Source organism: Heterocephalus glaber, unplaced genomic scaffold (assembly GCF_053883595.1).
Source record: "Heterocephalus glaber isolate CG9 unplaced genomic scaffold, H.glaber_assembly_v1.0 deba00001442, whole genome shotgun sequence".
Classification (NCBI taxonomy): domain Eukaryota; kingdom Metazoa; phylum Chordata; class Mammalia; order Rodentia; family Bathyergidae; genus Heterocephalus; species Heterocephalus glaber.
The window spans coordinates 28,124,301-28,140,873 of record NW_028258296.1 but is presented as its reverse complement, the minus strand read 5'-3'; the positions used below and the strand labels follow the sequence as shown (position 1 = coordinate 28,140,873).

General features: G+C 36.7%; 1 protein-coding gene across 4 annotated transcripts in view; it reads right to left on the bottom strand.

Moving 5' to 3' along the window:
• Mtf2 (metal response element binding transcription factor 2) overlaps window positions 1-13,401 on the bottom strand; it is a 60,778-nt gene extending 47,377 nt beyond the window's left edge. For 2 of the 4 annotated variants that reach the window (XM_004841252.4, XM_087213140.1), the window contains exon 1: window positions 13,104-13,401. In XM_004841252.4, coding sequence (XP_004841309.1) covers window positions 13,104-13,108 — 5 coding nt within the window. In that variant the 5' untranslated portion in view covers window positions 13,109-13,401. The remainder of the gene's footprint in view (window positions 1-13,103) is intronic. The other 2 variants (XM_087213139.1, XM_004841253.4) reach the window with 2 other exon arrangements.
• Window positions 13,402-16,573: the final 3,172 nt, after the last annotated feature.

The following is a 16,573-nucleotide window of genomic DNA, read 5'->3' as shown; positions in this document are numbered from 1 at the left end:
TAAAATCATAAGCATATGTTCTTTGGCTACAATGCTATCTATAAAATTAAACCTGAATAAAAAGATAATTTTGAAAGTTTGGAAACCAAGACATACACTTTCAAATATTACATGAGCCAAACAAGAAATGATAAAAATTATCAAGTATTATGAACTGAACAATAAAAACCATATATTAAAACTAAGATGATACAGTTAAAGCATAAATTTCAAAATATGTAACTGGGCACATTCAGAACCTTGGGCATGCCAGGCAAAAGTGCTCACCCCAACACCTTGTGAAGCTGAGTTGCACATACACGTAACTGATCCTGGATGCCATGTTGAGAAATGCATTCTTTGGGTGGGATGTAAGTGGTAAAGCACATGTTCAGCATATGCAAGGCCCAGGGGTCTACTTCTAGCAGAACAAAAAAATTTTTTTAGCAAAAGGGAAGGGATAAGGGAAGAGGGGAAAGAAGAAGTCAAGGAGGGAAGGAGTACTTAGAAATCAGAGTAGAATGGTGATTACCAAAAGATGGGGTCAGGAAGGATGGGAAATGGAGAGATGTTTAAAAGACACAAAATTTCACTTAGGAAGAAAACGTCTTAAGAAATCTATTGCACAGTATAGTGACTTTAGTTAATAATGTACATGAGATTTTAAATGTTATCACCAAAAAATAAGTATAATGGAGTTGGGTGTTAATTAGCTTTAATCATTCCACACATACATTAAAACATTATGTTGTACCCCATAAATGTAATTATTGTCAATTATTTTTTTAAAAAGCCAAAATCTAACTCTAATATTGTACTTAATTTCACCTCACTTTAAGTATTAAAACTTCTCCACCCTGACTTCTGCCCCAAGCCCAAGCCTGAATTAAAAACAGGTTAGTCACCTAACAGGAGAGGCAATGACAGAGTTGTTTACATTTTCAGTGAGTGTAGCTTTGGTAATTCTCATAGAATTACAAAAAATGTTTTTAAAATCTTAAAATTAGTAATAAAATCAATGTTATAGAAATTTTAAACATTTAAATTTTTGCAAAAAGCATGTATTTGTGACCACAAAATTTTTATAGATGATAAAAATACAGATGTTAAAATTTTTAAAAATTATAAATAACACTGTTAAATATAACATATCAAGTGTTTTTAGAATAGCAGATTCCAATATATCAGGTTTTTTTGTATTAAATTCTTTTATTGGTGCATTGTAGGTATACAACACAATTACATTTCTCATTGGGAATTGTGCCTTTACATAATGCATCTTGGTTCTTATTTTTTCCCCATTCCTAGACCTCCCTTCACACCCTCCACCCTTCCCTATTTACAAACACTTTATTTCCATTTTTGCCATTTCTCATCATTTTTCCTTTCCCTTCTTTCCTTTCCCCTGCCCCTCCCACTACCCCTACCCCTTTGGACCTTTTCTTCCTATTTTACATTATCGATTATTCATTCTAATCATTGGTACATTTTAGGTATACAATACAATGACATTCATCATTGGAAATTTGCACCTTTACATAGTCTCTCTTGGTTCTTATTTTTCACCCTTGCCCAGCCCTCCTTTCAACCCCTCCAGTCCTATTTACAAAGATTTTGTTCCTATTTTTCCATTTTCTGATATTAATTCCATTCCCTTCTATCCTTTCCCCTAGCCCTCCCACTTCCTTCCCCTTTGCCCCTTTTCTTCCTATTTCACATTAACTATTATACATTTAGTCCTTATTTACACTTTCAGTTTCTCACACCAGAGAAACTATTTGGTATTTACACATGTGTCCTATTTATTTCACTTAAGAGTATTGCCTCAATGTGCATCCACTTAGCTATAAATGTCTCTAATTTCTCATTTTTTATGGCTGAGTAATACTCCATTTTATTAAAAAACCACATTTTCTTTATCCAGTCTCCAGTCGATGGGCATTTGGGCTGTTTCCAAGTTTTAGCTATTACAAACTGTGCTGCTATGAACATGGGAACACATATATCACTGTGGTATGATTCTTTTAATTCTTTGGGGAAGATCCCCAGCAGGGGAATAGTGGGGTCAAATGGGACTTCAAGTCCTAGTTCTTTGAGGTATCTCCATACTGATTTCCACAGTGGTTGCACCAGTCTACACTCCCACCAGCAGTGGAGCTGGGTTCCTCTTTCCCCACAGCCCCACCAGCATTTGTTACTGGTTGATTTCATGATAGCAGCCATTCTTTCTGGAGTGAAGTGGAATCTCAGCGTTGTTTTCATTTGCATCTCTCAAATGACCAGTGATGGTGAACATTTTTTCATGTATTCATTTGCTATTTCTACTTCTTTGGCTGAGAAACGTCTGTTCACTTCAGATGCCCATTTTTGGATTGGGTCTTTAAATTTGGGAGGTCTGATCTTTTTAAGTTCTTTATAGATTCGAGATAGTAGACCTTTGTCTGAGGAAGAGCAGGTGAAGATTTTTTCCCACATTGTGGGTTGTCTCTTCACACTGCTGGTGGTTTCTCTTGCTGTGCAGAAGCCTCTTAATAAGAAGAGATCCCACTTGTTGATTGTTTGTGCTAGTTCACAGGCAACTGAGGTTTTGTTCATAAAATCTTTTCCTACACTGATGTCTTCAAGGGTTCCAACTGGTTCAGAGTTTCTATTTTAATATATTTAGATCTTTAATCTATTTTGATTTTAGTTTAGTGCATGGTGAGAGATATAGGTCTAGTTTTAATCTTTGGCAAGTTGAAGCCCAATTTTTCCAGCACAATTTATTAAAGAAGCTATCTTTCCTCCAGTGAGGGTGTTTGGCTCCTTTATCAAAGATGAGATGGCTGAGTGTGTCTGGAGTTGTTTCTGCATCTTCTAATCTGTTCCACTGGTCCTCAAGTCTGTTTCTTTGCCAGTACCATGCTGTTTTAATCACAGTAGCTTTGTAGTAGAGTTGCAGGTTGAGGATTGTGATATCACCTGCCATGTCTCTGTTACCTAGAATTGCTTTTGCTATTCTGGGTCTCTTCTTGCTCCAAATGAATTTTTGGATTGTTTTCTCGAGGTCTATGAAGTATGCTGCTGGGATCTCAATTGGAATTGCATTAAATCTATATAGCAGTTTTGGAAGCATGGCCATTTTCACTATATTAATCCTTCCTACCCAGGAGCAGGGGATGTCTGTCCATTTTCTGATATCACCTTCAATCTCTCTTTTCAGAGGGCCATAGTTTTCAGAGGAGAGGTCTTTGATTTCTTTCGTTAGGATGATTCCTAGGTATTTCAGTTTTTTGGATGCTATTGTGAAAGGAATTATTTGCCCTATTTCTCTCTCAGTGAGTCTGTCATTGATGTAGAGGAAAGCTATTGGTGTTGACCTTGTAACCAGCTACTTGACTGAATTTGGTTATTAAGTCTAGAAGACTTTTGGTGCAGTTCTTGGGGTCTTCTATATAGAGTATCACGTTATCTGCAAATAATGACAATTTGACTTCTTCATTACCTATCTTTATTCCTTTTCTTTCTTTCTCTTGTCTAATTGCTGTGGCCAATGTTTCCAGAACTATATTGAACAAGAGTGATGAATATATCAGATTTTTAAAAAAATATGACAACTGGTTAAATCTTTCACAGTAACCAAGCCATCAAAAACTATTTGTGCAAATGGAAAACAGAATATCCCCACAATGACATTTAATACTGGCTAATATTAACTGGTATTATTTAATAATAATATTTCCAGATACCTGGTGGTATATTAGTTGTGAGATGACTAATTGCCTCATATATACAATAGCTACTAAAGGTTATCTATAGGCCTAAAATAACAAAACTAAGCTGGGCGGGCGTGATGGTGCAGGCCTGTAATCCTAGCACTTGGGAGGTGGAGGCAAGAGGATCACCATGAGTTCAAGGCCAGCCAGAATTGCACAGTGATACCCTGTCTCAAAAAACCAAACAAAAATAAAATACCAAAACAAGACAAATAAAATATGTAAAAACCTCAGATAAGTGCAAATTATGCACATATACTCATGTTCAACTCCAGAATTTGTAAAGGTGAGACCACATAAATAAGACTGCTAATAATTCAGGCAAGATTGAACTGAACAGAAAGTTCACAATTTTCATTATACTCCTGCAGATTTTAGTCCCGAGATCAAGAAAGAAGAAATAACAGAACTGAGGTGTCCTTGCTGCAAGCCTTAGAAATAAAATATTCTCAGCCGGGGATTTAGCTCAGTGGTTTCGCCGCATGCTGTGCAAGCGCAAAGACCTGAGTTCGATCCCCGGCAACAAAAAAAAAAAAAAGAAAGAAAGAAAATATTCCCAAGAAAGATATGAACTAGATTCCAATCACGAACTAAAGTCACAAAATACAGAAGGGAAGCCAGGAATATTTTCAGAATTAACAAATGGTAAAATCAGGTCATTTATTACCACTATCCAAGCCACCTATTCGTAGTATATTTAGACACAAGGCTTATACAGATATAACTGAAGTCATCTAGTGATAAAATGATGGATTTCTAGAGATGGTTCAACTTGGTTGTTAAATTTTCTATGATAGTAATAGCTGGCTATCGTATGTTTGACACAATAAAATACTCATAGACAACTGTCTTTCATATTCTCTTTCAAAGCTCTACCTTTTTTGAGGGGGTGCTTTTTGAGACAGGGTTTCATTATGCAGTTCAGGCTGGCCTTGAACTCATGGTGATCCTCTTGCCTCCACCTCCCAAGTGCTAGGATTACAGGCCTGCTCTACCACACCCAGCTCAAAGTTTTACAACTGAGTCATACATATAAATACAAAAAGATTTTATAAATATTTCTTCCAACATCAACAAAACTGGAATATTAAGACATTAGGCTGAAAATGGTACAAATCAAATATGGCACATTACTTTTCTCCTCCCATATAAAGATCTTTGCCATCTCCAGATCAAGCCATACTGGCCTCCTAGCAATTCTTCAAAAACCTAGATCTACGGCTGGGTTGTAGCTCAGTGCTTGTCTAGCATGCATGAGGCCCCTGGTTCTGTCCCCAGTACCACAAAGCCAGGTACAGTGACACATACCTGTAAGTCCCAGCCATCCAAGAGGGGGAAGCAAAAGGTATGCTTGAATACAGGAGTTCAAGGCAGCCCTGGCAACACTGAGAGGCACTTCCCACCTCCCTACCCATAAACAACTCTTTTCCACATAAGGCATTCATATACATTGTACCTACTATCAAAACTACCCTTTCTCCTCCATTTTTTGCACAGTTGATATTTCTAAGTGCTGTAATTCCTATCAAAGTAGGTACACTCTACAAACTTTCAGAGAACCCAGTTTTTAAAAAGTTATAACCAGGATGGGATTATAGCTTAGTGTAGAGAACTTGTCTAACATGTGCAAGGTCCTGGGTTCACTCCTCAGGACCCGGGAAAGGAAAAAAGGGGCTAAATACCATTACTGGAAGAAAGATAGTCTCTTTAATAAATGATGCTGGAAAAACTGGCTTTCCACATGTTGAAGAAAAAATTATTACCTATAACCTTCATTACATTTTTCTCCAATTCTTTATCTTGAAAATGGACAACTACAAATAATCAAAAGGATAATAATCAGTTTGCTTTTCACTTAGATTCATCAATATTTCACATTTCTTTCCTTCTCTTACTATAATACACTCTTTTGCTAATCTATTTAAAAGCTGCAGCTATCACACTTCACCCTTAACCATTAGCATGTATTCCCTTAAAATGATAAACTTTCTCCTATACAGTCTCATAACCATTATCAAAGCAAATTTACCCAGCAAATTTAACATTGGTTCAATATCATCTAATATCCATATTCAAATTCAAGTGGACACAAAAATGTCCTTTTTAGCTTTTCCAAAATCCAGAATCCTGTCAAGTTTCCACAATGCATTTGAATGTCAAGTCTCTTTTGTCTTCTTTAATATCAGCTATGTCCTTACTTTGTTTTTGGTTTGTTTTTTCCCTAACATTTGACATTATTCCAGCTATCTTGGTAACATGCTACACATTCCGTCTGTTTTGTCAAGACTGATGTCAAGGTTAAACAGTTTTAACAAAATTACCGCATAGAAGATGCTATACGTATACTCATTTGTGTTGTGTGCCTCTTCCTCACTCCTCCCAACCATACTGCATACTGCATAGTGTCAGGGAAAATGTCTTGTCCAATATATCTCTAGCATCTAGGACTATTACACTTAGAAAGTTCTGAACATACATTTGTTGAACTAATAAAAACAATCCTCCGTAATAATATACACTGAAGTATAGTACTTTCAAGATGGACATCCAACGTATTTACTGATGCTAACTCAAGATGAAGTAATTTTATTAGGATCCAAAATTGTATTATAAATGAGTATGTTTTGAAATTATGAAAGTATTTTTAATATTAGATAAATGCTTTCAACCAGGGCTGCATAGACTACCCTTCTACTAATGATAGAGAATTCATGAAATGCTCTGACTGAAAGTCAATGGAGGAGCTCAAGTATTCATAAGAATCTTAAAACTAATGTGAAGATAAAAATGTTTTCCTTTCAATAAAACTGGATGCTTGGCTTGTTTCTATGTTTAAAGCATCTTAATTTAAAACTGTAATTCTAAACAAACAAAAAAACACTCTCCTTGCATTAGGAAAGTGGTACATGTGGCAGATTAAATCACAAAATGATTAAGACCTACTTTGGGCTCAAGAAACTTTGAAATCAGGAGAAAACTGGATCGTAGCTTTTAAAAAGTTTAGGTCCCAGTGCTGGGAGCACTGCTCAATGGTATAGCACATGCTTAACATGCACAAAGCTATGTTTCCCTAGCACCCCCTGCCCCCGGGAAAGGTGTTGTAACTAGACTATATGCAAATTAAGTAAAGCACAAAGAAAAAAATTAGGTGGGAATGTAACAACTGTAATGCATTTACTCAAGAGGTTGAGGCAAGAGGATTACAAAGTCGAGCCCATCCTATGCAATTTAGCAAGATCCTGTATCAAAATTAAAAAGTGAAAAGGGTTGGGATCTAATTCAACATTCCTTGGGTTCAATTTCCAGTACTCCCCATACATAGTTCTCTACAAGATTATAACCACTGCTGCTACCTATACACTTTCATAAAGAGGACCTGGTTAAAGGTCTACTGTGGAACTTAACCTCTTCACTTGGAAGGTAGGGTGAAAAAGTTCACAGTAAACACAAGCTACAAAATATGAAATTCCTCAACTTTCTCCTCTCCCTTTTCCCTAAAATCATCCACAAAAGCACTTACCTCACCCATTTCTTTAAGGATATGCCTCTTCTCTCCAGTATTAGAGAGAGATTTCATATCCTCAAGCATCTCACTTCATCAACAATCTCTTTCCTTTATTTTAAATCCCCTCCAACTCTCCTTGGTGCAAACCTGCCATAATCAAAATCAAATTAAAACAATAAAAATTCTTACAAATTACTTTTCTATTTTCCTGACCCTTTTCACCAATAAACATAGAAAAGCACTTTCCATTTACTTTGCAAGCTGACTGCTATTCTGATCACTAGTAACAACTACATCAAAGTCCTCCAAATGACCAAATACTAGAGAACATTTTAATTTCAGCTCTCACTACACTCCATCTTTGTACAATAACTGATGATTATGACCTATTTCTTGTATTTTTCCCCCTTGGTTTCTTCCACCTATAGAATGTGATTCTCCTCCCTCTCTGGCCATTTCAGTATACCGCTGGCTGCTTCTTCCTCTGACAATTCTAAATATTGGAGTTGTCTAGGGTTCCTTCCTCTTGTTCTATGTGTTTTGCTTATCTTGAATAGTCATGTTCTTCTATTGAATCATCTAATTTTTTGTTGACAATTTCTAAATCTCTTATTTCCAGCCCCATCCTATCTTGAAAAGCTTCAGATCCTCATTTTCAATTGCCCACTCTCTACCTGGATTCTCCTAACACCTTTAACTTAACAATCAAATTTTTGAAACTCATTCCTTCCCTCCAGTATTACCTATGATAATGCCATTCTTATCTGACCATTTCTCAAGCTAGAAATTTATATATGCATCCATCCAAGACTGCCAGCACACAAATAGAGATGGGTGTCAGCAGTCACTGGAAAGAAATTAGAGAAAATACTGAGGCATCCTTTATTTCTCCTACCTCACCATCAAATGGTTGTGGGAAAGAGTGGGTTACAAAGTAAATCAGTCAGGTTCACCCTATTATCCAAAGTAAAAATCAAAAGAAGACTTGCTCTATCTAACCCTAAACCCACATACTGGGGCCCAGAATAAACTATTATATACTTTAATTCCCTTACAGAAAATAACTACTTTTGTTACAAAAAATAACAAACTATTCAGAAATAAATTTAACAACAACAACAAAAAATTTAAAAATAAATCAGGCACAGTGGCACACACTTATAATCCCAACAGTCAGGAGGATGAGGCAGGAGAATCACACGGTCAAGCCCAACCTGGGCAACTTAGTGACTTAAAGAGCTCCTCAAAAGAAAAAAATAAAAAGGCAAGAGATTTAGCTCACTGGGCTCATCACTCAGCACTGCAAGCAGGGAAGCAAGCAAACAAATAAATGCAAGACTTACACAACACAATATCAGAGAAGCTAAGATGTAGAAAGAATCCCACTTTTATGGATGTTAACAATGTTAAAATGGTAATTTCTCCAAATCAATCTACAGATATAATACAGTATCTACCAAAACCTCAGCTGTATATTTTTGCAGAGGCTTGAAAGAATGATCCTAATATTCCCATGGAAAAAAATCATGGAACCCAAATAGCCAAGCAATCTTCAAAAATAACAAAACATGGGTCATATTGCTTAACTTCAAATTCTATGATGAATCAACAGTAATTAGACATTATATTACAGTCATACAGACAAGGCAATAAATAAATTTTATGAATCCAGAAACCTGTACATGTATGGTCAATTGATTTTTTTTTTTTTACAAGGCTGCCAAAACAATTCAGTGAACAAAAAATACTAGCACTGGGAAACTGGCATCTATATGCAAAAGACGGAAGTTGGAGCCCTACCTCACATCATATACAAAAATTAACTTAAATGGATCATAGATCTATATGTAAGCACTAAAACTATAAAATTCTTAGAAGCATAGAAGTAAATCTGTTTCCCTGATAGGTAATGGTTTATCAGATATGATATTAAAAGCACAAGCCAAAGGACCTGGGATGTTATTCAATGATAAGAGCATTATCAAACCCTGGGTTCAACTGCCAGTGGGGGTCAAAGGGGGAAGGTGTAGCAGAAACAAGAAAGGGATAAATTGACTTCATCAACATTAAAAACTTTTAGCCAAGTGTAGTATACACCTGTAATCCCAGCTACTTGGGAGGTTGATGCAAGAAGGTCATAAGTTCAAAGCCAGCGGGAACAATTTAAGTGAGACCCTGTAAAAATAAAAAGAGGCTGTGGAAATAATAGTGGAACACTTGCCTAGCATTTGAGAGGCCCTAGGTTCAATCCCCTGCACTACACACAGGGGTGGGGGGTGGGGTGGTGGTGGTGCTCGAAGAGACAATTCTCCAAATGCGTTATGACCAGCAAGTAAATGGAAATATGGTCAACTTTATTAGCCATTAGGGCAATGCAAATCAAAACCACAATGAAATACCACTCCCCCTCCCCAGGATGATTATAATAAAAAAGACAATAGTAAAAGTATTGATGAAGATGTAGAAAAACTGGAAACCTCATCATTGCGGGTGGGATTTAGAATGGTGCATTCTCTCTTGAAAAACAGTTCAACAGTTCCTCAAATGTTAAACATATAGTTACTATCTGACCCAGCAACTCCAACCCTAGATACATACTCAAGAAAATGAAAACATGTGCCCATACAAATCCTACACATGAATGTTCACTTCAGTATTAATTATAACAGTAAAAAATGGAAACAAGTGGAAATGTTGGCACATGCTTGTAATCCCAGCATTCTGGGAGGCAGAAGCAGAGTGATCCCAAATTTAAGCCCAGCCTGGGGAACTTAGTGAGACCCTGGTTTTTAAATTAAAAATTTAAAAAGGGCTAGAGACGTAGCTCAATTTAAGGACTTGGGTTCAATCCTCAGTACCAACAAACTGGGAATCAACAACCTAAATATCCATCAACTATGAATTCACAAACAAAATGTGTATTCCAAACAAGTGAAATAAGTACTAAAACATGTCACAATATGGATGTACCCTGAAACACTAAGTGAAAGGAACCAGACAAAAAAGGCCACATATTGTAATGATTCCATTTACCTGAAATGAGCAGAATAGGCAAATCTACAGACACAGAAAGATTAGCAGTTACAAAGGGCTCACTGGAGAAGAGAATGAGTGACTGCTAATGAATACAGATTTCTTTTTGGCATGAAAATGTTCTGAAATTAGATAATGGTAATAGTTGCACAACTCTGTGAGTACACTAAAAATTATTACACTGTACACCTTTAAAGGATACAAGTGAATTACATACATATAAATATGATGTGTGAATTCTATCTTGAGAAAACTGTACAGTTTAAGATTTGTAGATTTTTGTATGTGAATTTTACCTTAAAATATTTTTGAAATAATAAAAATGGAGTGGGGAGTGGTACAGATTAAACAAGAACAGATACATTTAAGTTCATATATACTATGTATATATTTACAATTTTCCTTAATAAGTTTAACTGAAGTATAAAAATAATTTTTAAATTAAGTAATTTTTTAAAAAGTAAACTAATATCCCAACATCCATCTTCTTGTTTTCTGACACAAGAAGCAGAATCTTACATTTTAAAAGACCAAAGAGGTCACCACTTTATTATTCTTTTTCAAGGTTATATGAAAACAAATACAAAAGACATGCTGTGCAGCAAGAATGAAGAATACTTCCTGTTAAAGTGGACAAAGAAAATGTGAACTTCCTGAGTACTATGATTAATGGATGTGACAACTTCTAATACATACATGGATGCAAGAATTCCTAATACAGTGCCGTCCAATACAATAGCTCCAGCTACAATCATGTAAATTTTGGTTTTAATAAATTAAATTGTAAGTTGAGCTCTTGGTCTCACTAGTTACCTTTCTAATTTAAATATCCACACATGGCTAGTGGCTTATTGGATAAAGTAGAATTAGAATACTGCCATCATTGCATAAAGTTCTATTGGACAGTACTGTTCTAACACATAAGAAATACCCACAAAGAAATTCAGCAAATTATAGATGTTAGCCATGCAACTCTTCAGAAGCAAATTTTCCTGTGAGATAAAACAGATTATTACTGTATTTCCCAGGATCCTCAAATCAGATGTAAAAATCATGCTGAAATATAAATAAGGCAAATTAGCTTTGAAAAGCTCTAAAGGAAAGGTCTATTTATAACCCATGACACACAGCAAAATATACAGAATAAAATTCCTTTCTAAACAGAGCTTTGAGGCAACACACATAACTTAAAGAACTATTAAATGTTTCATCTAGGGAAAAAAAGGTTTAGGCGATTTCTAGACATGTAGTGAAAATTGTGTATGTACTTCATTCCAGTAGGTATAAATTTCCGTTAATAACCATTAACATAAATATGCGGTATCAGGAAACAGGTGCATTCTTAATTCAATTATTTAGTACACTTTTAGCACTTCAGAAAAAAACTGCTGAGAAAACTTTAAAGTATGAGTTCAAATATATTTTTATATTTAGGAATCCCCCCCAAAAAACAAAGCTCCACCTTGCTTTCTCTCAAGTTATTACAGCAAATACTTGGGAGAGTAAATAACATCCCCAAAAGAAAAAAAGAATGCTTTATGTTAATAAATCTAAAACCAACTCTTTCCTTGCCTAAACTCCTAGGCAACTAAAAGCTCCATTTAAAGTACTGACAAACCTCTGAAAAAATTTAAGTACATTTTATTCACAATAAATATTTCTAAATTCAACTCTCTCCCCCAAAAGGAATTATCAAGAGAAAACTTAAACATCGAAATTGAAACCAGCCCGTAGGCAAGGTACTACACAGGAAGATCACTGGAAATCTATGGAAAAACTTACTACTTGGCATCTGGAGTCAAATTAAATCAGCCACTATTTACATATTTCTAACTGTATAGACCTCACATGGTGCTTTCCCATATGTTATACACAGGCCTATTTAAACTTTCGAATTAGTATTAGATAGTTTCTACCGTTAACCAGAGTCAAATTCTTTAAAGAATAAAGTAATATTCCAAAACCTTTTTCCCATTGTTCACAAACCCTCACGTTCATCAAATCACCCCGATAAATCCATCTGTTCCTGGTACTTGCTTCCAAAGAAAAATTCTAGCAACCAAGGACACCAGATTGTAAAACACAGTATTCTGGCACTACCCAAATATGCTCTTAAGAAATCTTGGCAAATTTGTTTAAAATCCCTTAAACCGTTAATTACTACATCCGAGCAAGTATGAGTTAGATGTGCTTAAACAGAAAAAATGGTTCAATTTTCAGTGCACTCCACATACAATGTACCTCTCTCCCATCTCGTTTTCCCTCTCACCTCTCCCCTTTAAGCTTTCAGGATTGTTTCCAGGCCCCACTTCACTGTTCCTTCATCCTCATACTTAATCCAGCCCGTCTAACCGAGCTCCTTATTTCAACCCCACAAAAATTACCCTCAGGTTCCAAGATGTTACTTCCCTTAGCGTCCACTGAGGTCCCAGGCAGCCTCACCACTTGGCTCCTCAAATCTCGAACGGCCCCCATTTCCTAACCGCTCCTCCCTCCGTTCCCCCACCCCCTCGTCACCGGGTTCATCCTGCCCCTCCAACCGTCTCCCGCCCCCAGGTTCCTTCCTGCTCTCCAAACACAGCTTCCCTGTCTCAACGATGTATCTGGTTCCTCCAACGGACTGGCCCCCAACGCGCTGTTCGTTCCTGTAGTCCCTATTTTCTCCAACGTTCAACTACTTTCAAGCCATTCTTTTCAACATACATATAAACGGGAACCCCCACCCCCAACCTCGATCCTCCATCTTTCCCTTTTTATACTTGCTTCCTTTCTTTCTCCACCCCCCACCCCCACCTTCTCCGGAAGAGTGTTCCCAGGCCAAGGTCTCTCACCTCATTCGGTCACTTCAGTGGTGCCAACCGCTTCATACAGGAAAAAATAACCAGTCACGTCCCCGTGGGCGCTTTCCCTGCGACTCCGAGCACTTACTGGGCACCCGCCCCACCGGGAACCCCGCACATACGAACGCACAAACCAAGGTCCTTGGGGACGAGGGTTAGGGGTACAGTGAACGTTCTTACACCGGCCTCAAACACAGCCCACTTCGCTACAGCCCTTCGCCATTTTGGTTTCCCGCGGACTGCCGGTGCATTCTGGGAGCGCGGAGCGACTCCAAGGCCGAATGGCAGCTCTCCAGGACCGCCGAGAGGCGGGGACTGCCGGGAGAGCGCGGAAGAACACCGCACCCTGCGTCTCCGGTCTGGACTGAACAAAGAAGGACTCTTTAATGTTGCTGTGCGGCTAAGTCCTTCCGCTGCCGGTACTAACACAATAGTGGACGCTGTGCTCTGGGATGTTGGCTGTAGTATGGTGTTTCTATTATTGAAAGAAAATGCGGTGGCCGACTTTACATGCATGTTATTTTTTTCGCTAAGAAATAAGACAGTGCTTTGTACATTTTCCTGTGGAGAAAACCTTAACTAAAGCGCCGTTTCTTATTCCTTCACCTCAAGGCCTGCTGTTAAAATTCCCTTCAGCGAGGAGACCCAGAATACCAAAATTAAATTTTGTTCAGCGAATGCTGTCCAGACTCCTTATCAGGAGCTGCTTTGTATGGAAGGTTTTCGGACACCACACTCACACACACACACACACACACACACACACACACACACACACACACAGAGTGAAATGGCTTTTTTATGTTTACCTGATTTGCAACCTTTCCTAATTGTAATGAAATCTGAGAATCTGGTGCATAGTTGTTTTCTTTTTTAAATACAGAACTTTCATACTAAGGTAAACCCTTAGCTTGCTGCCGACAGGGCTCCTAACTGACGAAATGAAAGGAGATGCTTGTCTCTTTGGTTCATTTTTGGGTACATAAAACCTCTAGTAAGTGTACTACCTTTACAATTCTGTCAAAACATTTAAAATCATTTTATATTTTTGTCCCACATTATTCCCACAGGAATAATAAATATTATGGGGTTTTTTAAAATTAAAAAGTATTTCTTGGGACCTATGCTAATCTTGCTTATATTACCTATTCCCTATAATCTGTAATTCCCTATAATCTATAATCTTAGAATTTATCAAATAAACATATTTGTGTTGTTCACCATCATTCAATATTTTACCCAGCACTAGTCAATATTTGAACTACTTTAGGACTGGGGATTTAGCTCAGTGGTTCCGGCACCTGTCTCGAAAGCGCAAGGTCCCGAGTTCGATCTCTGGTACCAAAAAAAAAAATTGAAATACTTTAGTAATACCCTTCCACTCTTCTTTTCCCGAGTAATAGTCCTAATCGTTTAAATCTGTCTTCTTACTTGAGCCTCACCATGTTTGCTGCCTTTCAAATTTCACTGTATCTCAATTCTATAATACAATTTCTAATAAATTTATCTTCAATGCCTTTCCTTCATCGGTGGAGGAAAAATTTCAATTAAAAAGGACACACAATTCAAAATTGAATAAAGATATTAGACAAATTGGTATATTTGCTTCATAACTAAGTCTAATCATAGAACCTCAGTATTGGAATATATTTGATCTAAGTAGGCCTCAACATTTGTGTCAAGTGGTCATCACACCTCAACTTCAACATGTTCAGTGATTTCAGTAAGTCAGATGCAGTCATTTCAATCTCAGAAACACCAACACAGTGATCTCTGTAGGGGATATATTCCAAAGCCCCAGTGAACACCTGAAGCCTCTTATAATACTGAACCCTATATATACTATTTTTTTCTATATGTACATAACAATGATAAAGTTTATTTATTGAGCACAGTAACAGATTAACAACAATAATCAACAAAATAAATCATTATAACAATGTACTGTGATAAAAATCATGAATGTGATCTCTCTCTCCCACTTTCTCCCCACCTTTCCTATCCCCTTTCAATATATTTCTCTTCCCAGCTCCTCCTTTCTCTCTCTGCTTCTTGGCTTCTTGGCCAACAATCCAAATCCAAAACTAGTACAAGTAAGAAAATTATAAAAATCAGAGCAGAAATTAATGAAATAGAGACAAAGAATCAATGGATTGAAGAGCTGATTCTCTGAAAGAATAAATAAAATAGATAAGCCCTTAGCCAATCTTACCAAAAATCACGATTATCTCTATTGACATAAAAAAGCCTTTGACAAAATCCATCATCAATTCATAATAAAAACCCTGAAATAAATAGTTATAGAGGGACTTTATCTCAATCTAATAGAAGCCATTTATGAAAAACCAATGGTTAATATCGTATTAAATCGGGAAAAACTAAAAACTTTCCTTCTAAAATCAGGGACAAGACAAGGACATCCACTATTACCACTCCTGTTCAATATAGTTGTCTAAACATTAGCCAGAGAACAATCAGGCAAGAGAAAGAAGTAAATGAAATACGTTTAGGAAAGGAAGAAGTTGAAGTATCATTATTTGCAGGTGACATGATCCTCTACATAGAAGACCCAGAAAATTCCACCAAAAGACTCTCAGAATAACCAAATTCAGTAGTGTAGCAGGACACAAAGTAAGCACACAAATAACAATTGAGTTGCTGTACACCAATAATAAACTCACTGAGAAAGAAATTAGGGAAACATTACCTTTTACAATAACATCAAGAAAAATTAAATATCTAGGAATTAACCCAACCAAGGAAGTGAAAGACCTCTATAATGAAAACCCTGACAGTACTCTGAAAAAGGAAATCAAAGAGGACATCAGAAACTGGAAAGACAATCCTCTGTTCTTGGACAGGCAGAACCAATATAGTCAAAATGGCCATATTCCAAAACTGATATACAGACTTAATGTATCTCAATCAAAATACTAAGAGCATTCCTTGCAAGACTAGAGAAAACAATCTGAAAATTCATATAGAACTAGAGGAGGAGGCCTAGAATTGCAAAAGCAAGGCTGGACAATAAGAACAAGGCAGAAAAACCACAATTTCAGACTTCAAGTTATACTAAAAAGCTATAATGATAAGAACAGCATGGTATTTGCACAAATACAGACATGTAGATCAATGGAAAGAACAGAAGATACAGAAACAACTCCAAACATTTTCAGCTACTTGATCTTTGACAAAGGGGCCAAAAACTTATGCTGGAAAAAAGTCTCTTTAACAAATGGTGCTGGTAAAAATAGATATCTACATAGGGAAGACTGAATCTAGATCCATATCTCTCACAATGTACTAAATTAAAATCAAAATAGAGCAAAGGTCTAAATATTAAAACAGAAACACTTAATCTGCTGGGAGATAAAATAGGTAACTCTTAAAGATGTAGGCATATGCAAGGACTTTCTGCACAGAACCCTATGCACAACAGCTAACACCAAGAATCAACAAAT